General features: G+C 39.5%; 1 protein-coding gene across 1 annotated transcript in view; it reads left to right on the top strand.

Annotated features, from left to right (window-relative positions):
- Positions 1 to 15,139, top strand: part of ATRNL1 (attractin like 1) — a 1,671,159-nt gene that overhangs the window by 732,919 nt on the left and 923,101 nt on the right. Inside the window, exon 21 of the mRNA XM_053692689.1 lies at positions 164 to 216. Within this exon, the coding sequence (XP_053548664.1) occupies positions 164 to 216 (53 nt within the window). The remainder of the gene's footprint in view (positions 1 to 163; positions 217 to 15,139) is intronic.

Genomic DNA, 15,139 nt, shown 5'->3' with positions numbered 1-15,139 from the left:
AATGGAACAAAATAAATAATGAAAGTATCTTGTAAAGTTGTTTTGTGTTACAATAAGAATTATCTCAAATTATCCTGATTTAATTTGTTTTGTTTTTTAATTAAAATTGAAAAAACATGAATTTCTAATGACATCCATTTGTTTTATTTTTGTTCTTTTGTAGATGTGACTCAGAAAACAGATACTTGGGTAATCCTCTCCGTGGAACCTGCTACTGTAAGTACTGGCGATAAACTTAAAGGGACATGAAACTCCAAACTTTCACGAATCAGAAAGAACATAAAATTGTAAGCAACTTTCCAATTTACTTAAATTATCTAATTTGCTTAATTCTCTTGGTATCCTTTGTTGCCAAGCATAGCTAGGTTGGCTCAGGAGTTGGGAGCTAGCTGCTGATTGGTGACTGCACATATAAGTATTTTATCATTGGCTTACTGATGTGGTCAGCTAGCTCCCAGTGGTGCATTGTTCCTCCTTCAATAAAGGATACCAAGAGAATTAAATTAAATGTATAACATAAATAGATTGGAATGTTGTTTAAAATTGTTTGCTTTATCTGAATCATTAAATACAAATTTGGGTTTTATGTCCCGTTAAGGTGTATATTTTTTTACTTTTGTTCAACTTGAAGCATTGGTTTAGTTTGTGTGATTGTACTATATACTAAAGTACTGCCATTTTTTTGGCTTCCTTCCATTTTAAATAATATACTTCTTCAATTCTATTGCACTGTTTTACAGGAATAAGTTACTGAGGGGAGGATGTATTCTATGTATTATTTACCAGGATTGTTTACTTAATTATTTATAAGATCTCAACATGAGTGGTATAATATGGATTAAACACACGTCCCAGTCATATACTTTGCCAAGTTATCAGGGCACAATAATGTAACATTATGAAACAAATAACGATTGTTCCACTAGCATTTTGTATCAAATTAACACATGAAACTGCTAACAGATTTATTACATATCAAATGAACACTGAAAATCCTATTTTATTTCTGCTTTGGATTTATAGAACTGTTTTGCTGCATTTTAAAGTTGTATAAATTTGTCTTTGTTCTGAAAATTCAAACCATTATCATTCATACTTGTGTAAAAATAAGGACAAACACCTATTTTGTATGTTTCACTTCTGCAGCCGCACATATATCCTACCAATAATTGTGACACCCAGGAATTTGTATTTTTAAATGTGGCCCATCATTTATAAATACTATGCAAATCGCTATTTCTGTTTGAATTAGGAACACCTGGCTCTAATAACAAATATTGGTTAAGTTAGAGTTTTTAATGTAATTTCACTTATCACTTTTAGTTTTGCGTATATGTCTTTTTCTATTGGTGAAATAAGTGCATTGTGTATTTGAGGCAAACTCACCAGCTTACATTTGGCGATATAAAACATCAAGACCTGCAGGGATTAAAATATGTGTGACCTGTGAAACACCTGAAACGCACACCCAAGTAGAGGCCACTTTTCAGCTGAGGCTGAGACACGTTTTACATTTGAAAAATTACGGCTTCACATTGTTTACTTTTAATGTAATTTTAAAGGACCATTAGTCAATCACAAATGCATATAAATATATGATGTGAATTCTTGCACATGCTCAGTAGGAAAAAAAAGTGTAAATATAAAAGACTGCACATTTTTTAATGGAAGTAAATTGGAAAGTTATTTAAAATGGCATGCTCTGTCTGAATCATGAAAGTTTAATTTTAACTTGTGTCCCTTTAACTTCATATTTTGAAACATTTAACAATGTTGTTACCTATAGAATTTAAATTAGAATTTGATTGGGTAGGGTTTTGCCGTTAGGAGGTACACAGCTTTGAAGGTGAAGTTTGCTTTATCCAGAATCCTGTGAAAATTTGTATTGTGTTTAAAAAGATAGATAATCCCTTTATTACCCATTCCCCAGTTTTGCATAACCAACACAGTTATATTAATACACTTTTTACCTGTGTGATTACCTTGTACCTAAGCCTCTGCAGACTGCCTCATTTCATTTTTTTTGCAGACTTGCATTTTAGCCAATCAGTGCTGACTCATAAATATCTTCACAGGAGTGAGCACAATGTTATCTATATGACACACATGAACTAACGTCCTCTAGATGTGAAAAATTGTCACAATTCACTGAGATAAGAGGTGGACTTCAAGAGCTTATAAATTCTCATATAAGCCTACCTAGGTTTGATTTGTTCTCTTGTTATTCTTTGTTAAAGATATACCTAGTTATGTGTTTGGAGCATTACATGACAGGATATAGTGCTGCCATCTAGTGCTCTTGATCATGTACAACATTATTGCAAAACTGCAACCATATAGTGCGGAAGACACGTGCACACTCCTGAGCTTATGTCCCTGCTTTTCAACATAGGATAACAAGAAAACAAAACATGATAATAGAAATAAATTGAAAAGTTGTTTAAAATGGTATGTTCTATCTGAGTCATGAATGAACATTTTTTGGGTTTCATGTTCCTTTAAGGTAAAGGTTTTTATTGTTTCTGTATTTCTTGTATTTTGTCTACACTTGCAGAAATCTTACAGCCCTACTTACCATAACTAGCTTTATTTTCTAAAGGAGATTACGGAACAGTCTATAGTTTTCTGAATAATCAAATTGAGATGATTAATGATTCACTTGCTAAAGTATATATTAATGTTTAAACTTTTTAGAGAAATTTCCCTTTATGGAGTTTGAAATGCTCTACTGAACCTGTTTTTTATGGAGGTTGCCAATAAACATTGACCTGCACTTTAAATATTTCCCATAAAACTATTTACAAGCATCTTTAAACTAGTGAGAAATCTAAAGAGTGGCTTTAACTCTTTCTGTACATAAGGAACACAAAGCTAATTGCCTTTCAGTACATCGCACATCTCACATATAGTACGGGTTGGTATGCAAATGGCACTTGGATGAACATTCTCAAGAGAGTCTTCCAGCTGTGACTAGTCACTATTTAAAGTAACAGTTGTATAAATGTTCATTTAGGAGAACAGATAGAATGAAAAGCAAGTTCTAACAAAATAAAGGGACATATACTCAAAAAAAATATGTTTAACAATTAAATATGTTGAAAATATCTTTTAGGTTTGGGTAAAAAGTTAATTTTTTAACTGAATCGAATATAAATGTTTTTTTTTTTTTTGTTTTTTTTAGCAAATTTAATAATAAATAACAGTTGAAAATTCTCTTAAAACAGCATGCTCTATCTGAATCATGATAGTTTAATTTTAGACGTTTATGTACTTATAGCATTGCATTTGAATACAGATGCATGGGACATATGTACATATGCTCTGCATGCCTATGCACTTAACAGTAATTTTACTAGATGTATTTCTGCTAATGCACGCAAAAATTCTACTGTTGAAAATTGGAATATTCTCCTATGCATTTCTTTATGTCCATTTAACTTGTTCAAAATTGGAAAATTCATTAAAATATTCCTATTTTAAATTAAATAAAGAAAAAATGAGTATAGAAATTTGTAGCTGAAATTATTATTATTATTATTACTACTACACTCAGTGAAATAATTTCCTTGCCCAATAACCTAACATAGTCTCATTATGAATTCAGTATGTTTACTGTAATACACAGTCAAATTCAATAATACTTTTTTTTTAGCAAAAAAAATATTTTATGTGTTGTTAAAGTAATTCACCGCAGAAATACACAGATAGTTACTGGAATGGTAAACTATAGGAAAACTTAAAAGTGTTTCTAATGAAACGTCTGAAATGTCAAATTTGCATGCAGGAAATTTTGTTATTGTAGCAGCAAATGACATATACTTGCGCAGTGTGCACATTTTTTTTCTTGGTCATTCTTGTATGGGAAGTCTGTTGCTTTATTATCTCTTATATTTTTTTTTTTATTCTCCATATATGTGAAATAGGATATAGCCCCTCTAATTTTGCATCTTCCTCAGCAGAGGTCTCAGATACCTTGTATTCTAGATGTCAAGAAATCTGATATGTGATACCTATTGCCCATGATTTCTGAAGGCAAAATGGGTACTTTTTATAGTGAAGGCCAGTGAAATTTATCTGCTATTTTGTGACCCAGACTGGGTTAGAGTGCTCATAAGAACTGATCCTTCTAAGGCTAGTTTTTTGGCAGGCACAGCAGTGAAACAGTTAATTAGAGCTCCCGCTCTTCTCCTCCAAACCCACACCAGTCAACTGCATTGTACCGCAAGGCTCTTCGCTGAGCCACACCCTCTTCAACATCTACATGGCCCCTCTCGCTGCAATCGTCTGATGCCACGACCTCAACATCGTCTCCTACGCTGACGACACCCAGTCAATCATCTCACTCACCCGAGAACCCACCACCGCCAAAAAGAATGTACACGAAGGCCTGACAGCAGTCGCCACCTGGATGAATGACAACCGGCTCAAACTGAACACAGAGAAAACTGAGGTCCTCCTCCTTGGACCCAATAAATCTGCATGGGACAACTCCTGGTGGCCCACAGCACTCGGTCACTCTCCAGCCCCAACCAACCATGTACGAAATCTAGGCTTCATCCTGGACTCCTCACTCTCCATGGACCGACAAATCAATGCCATCACCTCAACATGCTTCCACATTCTCCACCTGCTATGAAAAATCTTCAAGTAGATCCCTACCAAAACCAAGAAAACAGTCACCCACACCCTCGTCAGCAGCCGGTTGGACTATGGCAACACACTCTACGCCGGCTCCACCATCAAACACCAAAAGAGACTCCAACGTATCCAGAATGCCTCAGCCAGACTCATTCTCAACATCCCTCTCCAATGCCACATCACCGAACACCTAAGGAAGCTTCACTGGCTCCCCATCAACAAAAGAATCACCTTCAAGATCCTTACCCACGTGTTCAAGGCCCTACACAACATCAGACCTGAATACATCAACTACCACTTAAATTTCTACACCCCCGCCAGACAACTCCGATCGGCTGACCAAGCACTTGCAGTCATCTCCCGCATCAGCAAATCCACAGCGGGCGGAAGAGCCTTCTCCCACATGGCAGCAAAGACATGGAACACCCTCCCGCTGCACCTCAGACAATCCACCTCCCTTACAAAGTTCAGAAAGGACCTCAAAATCTGGCTCTTCAACTGAACGCCCATCCCCCCTCCTATCTGCTTTCCCTTAGCGCCTTGAGACCCTCATGGGTGATTAGTTTGCGCTCTATAAGTACGCAATAGATAGATAGATAAAGAGCAATTAGCAAACATTACACAATTTAGCCTGCAAGATGTTGTTCCCTTATTAACTGTTTCTCTGCTAGACTGCTCACAAAACTGGCCTTAAAAGTTACACTAGTCACAAGATTCTTATAGATTCACAAAATAATTTTATTCAGTGCATTTTTTTAACAATGTCTAAATGGCACTAGCAAGGTAAACAAGCAGCAAGATGAACGTTAAATAAAACAACACTGGCAGACAGGGACCTTTCTTATGTTTTTGAGCCATCCACTAATAGGTTAAATTCAGAATTGGAAACAGCACCACACTTGTACAGCACAGAGAAAGCCTACCAAGCCCACTACAGTTAAATATTCAAGTCTCCAGCTGATAAAATTTAAAAAAGAGCTTTATTACATTCTCATATACAGTCTCCAACTGTGTGCAAGCCAGGCTCAATGCTAGCATGAATAAGGGCTTGCATTGAGTCCAAAATGTTGCTTGCACACTTTGTAAAGGTCCTTTTTAAATTTTATCAGCCATCCACTAATAGGGTCAGGATTGGCAGTGAACAAAAGTTAAGCTTACATACTTTTTGGCTGATTCTGGATTCATTCAACTGACAAGAACTAGACTGGATTGTTATTGAATAGTGTGAATGTGACACCTTTCCACAAAGCTTTTCATGCCTTTAAAACTGCATGAAAAAAATCGACAAAGAAACTTTGCTGTATTTATTTATTCATTCTTTTGTTGAAGGGTTTGCTTTTTTAGTTAATTTTATCATTTATGGGAAAATTATATCTTATAAAAAAGAACATTATTGATATTTTTGTTTGAGTTAGTAGAACATTGTGCTGATCTCCCAGTTTGGTACAACCCTGCAACTTTTAAAAAGATTGTCAGTTGCACAGAATGCAGCATACAGAAGCCTATACTGTCTTATCAGAATTCATATAGTTTGTGGAGATTTGCAGCAGGTTCATCTACCCACACATACTCATCAGGCCACATACCCAAAATTGTATCCTAGTACACAGTTTTTTCAATCTTTTCAAATTTATTAGGTCTGAGCCATGGGTCGGTGACATTAGTGACATTAAAAACATTGCAGCTGGCTTTATTCCTGTTTTCATACCAGTCTGAACATCTCTGTATGAACAAAAGAATCTTTTGAAGAACTACTTTTCCACTGCAGATCATACATATAGCTTTCCATTTCAGAGATAAATTGCACAGCATTTCTCATAACCTTTCACTTCTGAAATCACCAGCTGCTTTTTCTGTCATCTGCCATATTTTACAGACTTGTAATATTTTATGGTTTATTCACTTGTATTTTGCTTGAGTTTAAAACAAAAATCACTGGGATTATATGCAATAGGATGTGGATAGACTTTCAGTTATAGGCCTCTATTTATCAAGCCGTCAACCGCAAATACGCTGGAATTCTGCAGTGTAATTGTGGAGAGCCTGATTCCCCTTATTTATCAAAGTCTACAGACCGGCAAAAGTAGAATTTTGTGACGTAACATATGATCCGCCGGTCTCAGTCTGACACAGATCAATGCTTACGTCACTACAGATGTTCCGAATGCAAGTTCGGCACTATCTGACTACTTTTGCTAGTTATGAAATTTCTACCAGGTACGCTCGGCACTATTCCGGCCCAGCGTACCTGGTTTTCAATCCGCCGCCCTGGAGGCAGCAGATGCCATAGGAGTCAATGGGAGACTGAAAGCAGCAAAGCTCATGTTCGCTGCTGCCCGATATCCCATTGATTCCTATGGGAGAATAAAAGTTATGTTTACACCTAACACCCTAACATATACTCCGAGTCTAAACACCCCTAATCTGCCATCCCCTACCCCGCCGCCACCTACATTATACTTATTAACCCCTAATCTGCCATCCCCAACGTTGCCGCCACTATATTAAATTTATTAACCCCTAAACCTAAGTCTAACCCTAACACCCCCTAACTTAAATCTAATTTAAATAAATCTAAATAAAATTCCTATCATTACCTAAATTATTCCTATTTAAAACGAAATACTTACCTATAAAATAAACCCTAGGCTAGCTACAATATAACTAATAGTTACATTGTAGCTAGCTTAGGGTTTATTTTTATTTTACATGCAAGTTTGTATTTATTTTAACTAGGTAGAATAGTTACTAAATAGTTATTAACTATTTAATAACTACCTAGCTAAAATAAATACAAAAGTACCTGTAAAATAAAACCTAATCTAAGTTACAATAAAACCTATACTACACTATCCTATATAATAAATGGCCAAGTATGTTTGTCAGATGCAGTCATGCGCAGTAGAGACTGCACTTGACAAACATACCTGGCCGTTTGGATCCTGACACTCAGCACAGAGCAAGGCTGAAGCGGAGTGTCAGGGAGCGTGGCCGACGGGAGCATCGAGATGGGGGCAGGACCGGGTGTCGCGAGGGGCGTGGCTGGGCGCGGTGAGGGGCGTGGCCGGTCAAGTGTCACCATGGTGGGGCGTGGCCGGGCGGGGTGCTGCGATGGGGGCGTGGCCAGAGAGGCAAAGGATTTCAATTAAGACAGAGCCAGAGAGGGAGCAGGAGAGGAGAGAGAGCCAAAGAGGAGAGAGAGCCAAAGAGGAGAAAGAGCAAAAGAGGAGAGAGAGCCAAAGAGGGGGGGGGGGAGAGAGCCAAAGAGGGGGGAGGGGGGAGAGCCAAAGAGGGGGGAGGGGAGAGAGCCAAAGGGGGGGGAGAGAGCCAAAGAGGGGGGAGAGAGAGAGCCAAAGAGGAGAGAGAGCAAAAGAGGAGAGAGAGCCAAAGAGGGGGGGGAGAGAGCTAAAGGGGGGGGGGAGCCAAAGGGGGGGGGGAAGAGAGCCAAAGGGGGGAAGAGCCAAAGAGTGGGGAGAGAGAGAGCCAAAGAGGAGAGAGAGCAAAAGAGGAGAGAGAGCCAAAGAGGGGGGAGAGAGCCAAAGGGGGGGAGCCAAAGGGGGGGGGGAAGAGAGCCAAAGGGGGGAAGAGCCAAAGAGGGGGGAGAGAGAGAGAGAAGAGGAAAGAGAGCCAAAGAGGAGAGAGAGCCAAAGAGGAGAGAGAGCAAAAGAGGGGAGAGAGCCAAAGAGGGGGGAGAGAGAGTCAAAGAGTGAGGAGAGAGAGCCAAAGAGGGGGGGGAGAGAGCCAAAGAGGGGGGGGGGGGAGAGAGAGCCAAAGAGTGGGGGAGAGAGCCAAAGAGGGGGGGAGAGAGCCAAAGAGGGGGGAGAGAGAGAGCCAAAGAGGAGAGAGAGCCAAAGAGGAGAGAGAGCCAAAGAGGAGAGAGAGCAAAAGAGGGGAGAGAGCCAAAGAGGGGGGAGAGAGAGTCAAAGAGTGAGGAGAGAGAGCCAAAGAGGGGGGGGGGAGAGAGCCAAAGAGGGGGGGGGAGAGAGAGCCAAAGAGTGGGGGAGAGAGCCAAAGATGGGGGGAGAGAGCCAAAGAGGGGGGAGAGAGAGAGCCAAAGAGGAAAGAGAGCCAAAGAGGAGAGAGAGCCAAAGAGGAGAGAGAGCAAAAGAGGGGAGAGAGCCAAGGAGAGGGGAGAGAGAGCCAAAGAGGGGGGAGAGAGAGCCAAAGAGGGGGGAGAGAGAGCCAAAGAGGGGGGGAGAGAGCCAAAGAGGGGGGGAGAGAGCAAAAGAGGGGGGGGGAGAGAGCCAAGTAGGGGGGGGAGAGAGCCAAAGAGGGGGGGAAGAGAGCCAAAGAGGGGGGGGAGAGAGCCAAAGAGGGGGGGGGGAGAGAACAAAAGAGGGGGGAGAGGGAGCAAAAGAAAGGAGGGAGAGAGCAAAAGAGGGGAGAGAGAGAGCAAAAGAGGGGAGAGAGAGAGCAAAAGAGGGGAGAGAGAGAGCAAAATAGGGGAGAGAGAGAGCAAAAGAGAGGAGAGAGAGCACAAAGGAGAGGGGGGAGAGAAAGCAAAAGAGAGGGGGGAAGAGAGAGCAAAAGAGAGGGGGGAGAGAGCAAGGGGTGGGACCGCTGTACTGCAAGAAATGGCCTGTGTACACAGGCTTTAGTACTAGTAATTACATAAATTAACTAAATTAAATACAATTACCTAAATGAAATTAAATTATCTAAAGTACAAAAATAAATAAACACTAAATTACAGAAAATAAAAAACAAATTACAGATATTTAAACTAATTACACCTAATCTAATAGCCCTATCAAAATAAAAGAGCCCCCCCCAAAATAAAAAAAACCCTAGCCTAAACTAAACTACCAATAGCCCTTAAAGGGGCCTTTTGCGTGGCATTGCCCCATAGTAATCAGCTCTTTTACCTGGAAAACAAAATACAAACAGCCCCCCAACAGTAAAACCCACCACCCACACAACCAACCCCCCCAAAAAAAAAATAAGTAAAAAAAACCTAAACTCCCCATTGCCCTGAAAAGGGCATTTGGATGGGCATTGCCCTTAAAAGGGCAGTTAGCTCTTTCACGGCCCAAAGCCCTAACCTAAAAATAAAACCCACCAATACACCATTAAAAAAACCTAACACTAACCCCCTGAAGATTGACTTACCGGGAGACGTCTTCATCCAAGCCGGGCGAAGTGGTCCTCCAGACAGGCAGAAGTCTTCATCCAAGCCGGGCAGAAGTGGTCCCCCAGACGGGCACAAGTCTTCATCCAAGCCGGGCAGAAGTGGTCCTCCAGACAGCAGAAGTCTTCATCCAGACGGCATCTTCTATCTTCATCGATCCGGCGCGGAGCGGGTCCATCTTCAAGACATCCGACGTGGAGCATCCTCTTCTGCCGACAACTACCCGACGAATAAAGGTTCCTTTAAGTGACATCATCCAAGATGGCGTCCCTTAGATTCCGATTGGCTGATAGAATTCTATCAGCCAATCGGAATTAAGGTAGAAAAAATCCTATTGGCTGATGCAATCAGCCAATAGGATTAAAGTCCAATACTATTGGCTGATCCAATCAGCCAATAGGATTGAACTTGCATTCTATTGGCTGATTGGAACAGCCAATAGAATGCAAGCTCAATCCTATTGGCTGATTGGATCAGCCAATAGGATTAAACTTCAATCCTATTGGCTGATTTTTCCTTCCTTAATTCCGATTGGCTGATAGAATTCTATCAGCCAATCGGAATCTAAGGGACGCCATCTTGGATGATGTCACTTAAAGGAACCTTCATTTGTCGGGTAGTCATCGGCAGAAGAGGATGCTCCACGTCAGATGTCTTGAAGATGGACCCGCTCCGCACCAGATGGATGAAGATAGAAGATGCCGTCTGGATGAAGACTTCTGCCTGTCTGGAGGACCACTTCTGCCTGGCATGGATGAAGACTTCTGCCTGTCTGGAGGACCACTTCTGCCCTGCTTGGATGAAGACTTCTGCCCGTCTGGAGGACCACTTCGCCCGGTTTGGATGAAGACGTCTCCCGGTAAGTCGATCTTCAGGGGGTTAGTGTTAGGCTTTTATAATGGTGTATTGGGTGGGTTTTATTTTTAGGTTAGGGCTTTGGGCCGCAAAAGAGCTAACTGCCCTTTTAAGGGCAATGTCCATCCAAATGCCCTTTTCAGGGCAATGGGGAGCTTAGGTTTTATTAGTTAGTTTTTTTTTGGTGGGGGTTGGTTGTGTGGGTGGTGGGTTTTACTGTTGGGGGGGTTGTTTGTATTTTTTTTTCCAGGTAAAAGAGCTGATTACTTTGGGGCAATGCCCCGCAAAAGGCCCTTTTTTATTTTGATAGGGCTATTAGATTAGATGTAATTAGTTTAAATATCTGTAATTTGTTTTTTATTTTCAGAAGATTAGGGGTTAAATAAGTATAATGTAGGTGGCGGCGGTGTAGGGGGGGGGCAGATTAAGGGTTAATAACATAATGTAGGTGGCGGCGGTGTAGGGGGGGCAGATTAGGGGTTAATAACAATGTAGGTGGCGGTGTGCTCCGGGAACGGCAGGATAGGGGTTAATACGTTTATTAGAGTGGCGGTGGGCTCCGGGAATAGCAGGATAGGGGTTAATAAGTTTATTAGAGTGGCGGTGGGCTCTGGGAACAGCCGGATAGGGGTTAATACGTTTATTAGAGTGGTGGTGGGCTCCGGGAGTGGCGGTTTAGGGTTTAATAACTTTATTTAGTTGCGGCAGGGTCCGGGAGCAGCGGGATAGGGGTAAAACAGTGTAGTATAGTGTGGGTGTTTGGTGACAGTATACCAATAAAGCTGGGAAAAAGCCGAAGAGCAGCGAGATTGATGACTGTCAGTTAACAACAGTCCGCTGCTCATTGCCCCGTACTTGGTGCGTGGCTTTTTGACAGCTTTTTTTGGTAACTTTGGAGAGCTTATTCAGGTCTGCGGCAGCGATGTTAGGCGATCTTAGGCGAGCGTATTGGTGCCGGCGAATACAAGTAAGTTGACGGCTTGATAAATAGGCCTCATGGGCTCTGTATTTGTCATCTATTAACCAAGTACTAAATATTTTATAGAATTATTCATGTAACTCGTGTGTCAGAGGTGGGCCTAGACCTTTATATTTGGTGTTCCAAAAATGTGACTATAAAGCTAAATATTGAAACAGTGAAAACAATGATGTAAATAAATATCACAAATGAGAAACAATGTTTGATGTAATAGTAATAAAAAGGTGACACTGTCCAAATGGCAGCCTATTACATTAAACACTGTTCAAAGTCAACATCCCTTCCTCTATTCGAAACAAGCAGTTAGGATGACAAATACTCATTTTTAGCCTTCATTGACTTTCTCAAGGATATTAGTTACTTTAAATCATCCTTTTTAAATTACTTTATTACTCCTAAATCTCAAGAGTACAAGGAGGAATTATTTGGTTCCATCTATTACACTACCTATTAATTTAACTTAATTTGCATTATTATTATCTACTTTTATTGCACCACACAATTCTATAGCGCTGGATCCCTCTCCTCCCCCATTACCTCTCTCCTTTGGCAAACCAATTGCCCTAATTTTCATGATATTTCAACTAACGCATCAGCTGATCAGTAACCATGGTTACTAACCTGCTCTCACCCATAAAATTATTGTTTCACCTGTTCTCTAGGTCAGATTTCTTGAAAATCTGGCCAAGTGTTGTACCCTGAGGACTGGAGATGAAAAACACTGTTGAACACTTGACATGCAAAAAAAAAAAGTACTTTGAAGATGCATGGCAGCTGGCACCTTTGGTTTTAAAGGGACACTGAACCCAATTTTTTTTTTTCTTTCATGATTCAGATAGAGCATGCAATTTAAATGCACCCATTAAACAAGTGCTGTCCATGGCCCTGAACCAAAAATTGGCTGGCTCCTTAGCTTAGATGCCTTCTTGTTTAAATAAAGATAGCAAGAGAACGAAGAAAAAATGATAATAAGAGTAAATTAGAAAGTTGCTTAAAATTGCATGCTCTATCTGAATCATGAAAGAAAATAATTGGGTTTAGTGTCCCTTTTATATAGTCAGACATTTTATAACTAGCACCACCAGAACCCCATAAAATGATTCTGCTTTACAATAACTCCAATCATACAGATACATTAATATGGTTGGTTATAATCTGTTTGTAAATACAAATGTAGATGGTTTACATTGAGTGGCATTTTATTTTTGTAGTCAAACCTTTTACCTTCAACTTTTTGCTATTATTATTTTTTTCTTTTGTGACTGATATTATGTCCTATTTCCCATTACTACTAAACTTGTGAGTACAAATGATTTCTAACTGAATATAATATAGTGCTACTGAGTCTTTTGTTTGACAGCTTATATTAAAGAAAAAGAAAATGTTAGTTGAAAATGGAAATGTATCAACTGATTATAACACAACAAATATCTTTGTAAAATACAATGGATATTTTTCTTGATATAAATCTTTTCAGTATTTGTTTACCAATTAAAGTTTATGTAAAACAAACACAAAATCAGTTTAGAAAAAGATACATAAAATATAAAATTGTGCTTATACCAATATTAGATCTTTTGAGAGTAAATATTTACTTTGCGTGAGCTTGCTTGTCACAAAAAGATGAAAGGATCTAGTAATAAATAAACAGCTCTATATCAAGGATCAATAGGATTAGGCAACTGTTCTACAGCCAAATCTTATACTTTCCAATACTATTTTTTACTCCGGAAGTAGAAAACTCCAGGTGATTTTCAGTCTGTCTGGGACCCGAGAAAATATAAAATAAATAAAACGCAGACAAAACAGGAGTGTGAGAGCTTTCAATTTGTGTACATCCCAAAAATTAAAGGGACACAGGACTATAAAATGTGTTTACACTTAAAGGGACAGTCTACACCAAAATTGTTATTGTTTACATAGACACCTTTACTACCCATTCCCCAGCTTTGCACAACCAACATTGTTATATTAATATACTTTATAACATTTAAACCTATAACATTCTGCCTGCTTCTAAGCCACAACAGACAGCATCTTATTACATACATTTTTATTAGCTTTTCACAACAAGACACTTCTAATTCATGTGTGCCATATAGATAAAATTGTGCTCACTCCTCTGGACGTGTGCAGGACACAGCACTAATTGGTCAAAAAAATTGTCAATTGATGATAAATAAATAGGCATATGATAAGGGGCTGTCTGCAGAGGCTTCAATGCCAGGTAATAACAGACTTAAAAAGTATATTAATATAACCATGTTAATTGTGCAAAACTGAGGAATGGTTAGTATAAGGGATTATCTATCTTTTTAAACTATATACATTTTGGAGTAGACTGTCCCTTTAATGTGTTCCAAATGACTTGTTATACCTACTGTGTGGTATTAAATGTGTTGAAAAGTTTTACTTCATATTTATTTTTTGTATTTAAAATAGCTGGTTTTGCTGATTCAACCCATCACTTTTTGTTGTGAAGGTCATGCTTATAAAAATGGGCTGAGCCTGCAGTTAAAGCAGAACTGCTAATGTTATATGTCTAAACATAGGTATTAAAATGCTAATCATGGCTGGGCTCAACCAGTTATTTCAGATACAGTAATCTCTGTCTGTTTTACTCCACATTGGGAGATTAATTTGTGCCATTGTCTCTTTTTTTCCAAAGCTTTTCTACAGAGAATACCTTATTCATATTGCAGTGTAGGTGGTGGTTTCTACAGGCAAGCTATTGCAAATAACAACATATAGGTAAAGCAGCTGTTTACAAGCAATTAAATACACTACAGCAGGTAAAATGGAGCATTGGAAACACATTAAAGGGATAGTCTTGTCAACATTAAACTTTCATGATTCAGATAGAGCAGATCATTTTAAGGCAACTTTCTAATCTACTCCTATTATCAATTTTTCTTCGTTCTCTTGCTATCTGTATCAAAAAACTAAAAAAATACTAATTGATTCCCTCATTTTGTCACGCATTGATTATTGCAATCTATTTCTAAATGACCCTCCCAAACACCGCCTCTCCTCCCTCCAATCTATTATGAATGCTTCTGCTAGACTCATCCACCTAAGTCAACGATCTACATAATCTGCTCCACTCTGCCAGTCTCTACACTGACTCCCCATACACTCCAGAATACAATTAAAAGTATTAACTCTAACTTATAAAGCACTCAACAGTTTAACTCCCAACTATATTTTCTCTCTCATCTTGAAATATTCCCCATCCCGTCCACTTCGATCAACCTCTGACCTACGTCTCTCCACTCCTGTTATCTCTACGCCCACTCCCATCTCCAAGACTTGTCACGCGCTGCTCCTGTCCTCTGGAACTCTCTACCCTGCTCCATAAGACTATCTCCAACCTTGTATAGCTTCAGACGCTCCTTGAAAACTCACCTATTCAGAGAGACTTACCATCTCTCCTCCATCCCTCATCCTAACCAAAATAATTCTTAAAATGCCTGACTTACTGCTGCAACTACAATCCATGTGACAAGATACCCCCCAAACCTTATGTCTCTGCACCCTAA

The sequence above is a fragment of the Bombina bombina genome, chromosome 9 (assembly GCF_027579735.1).
Source record: "Bombina bombina isolate aBomBom1 chromosome 9, aBomBom1.pri, whole genome shotgun sequence".
In the NCBI taxonomy this organism is placed as follows: Eukaryota; Metazoa; Chordata; class Amphibia; order Anura; family Bombinatoridae; genus Bombina; species Bombina bombina.
Note: the sequence above shows the minus strand (reverse complement) of the source record. Positions and strands in the feature narration are given on the sequence as shown.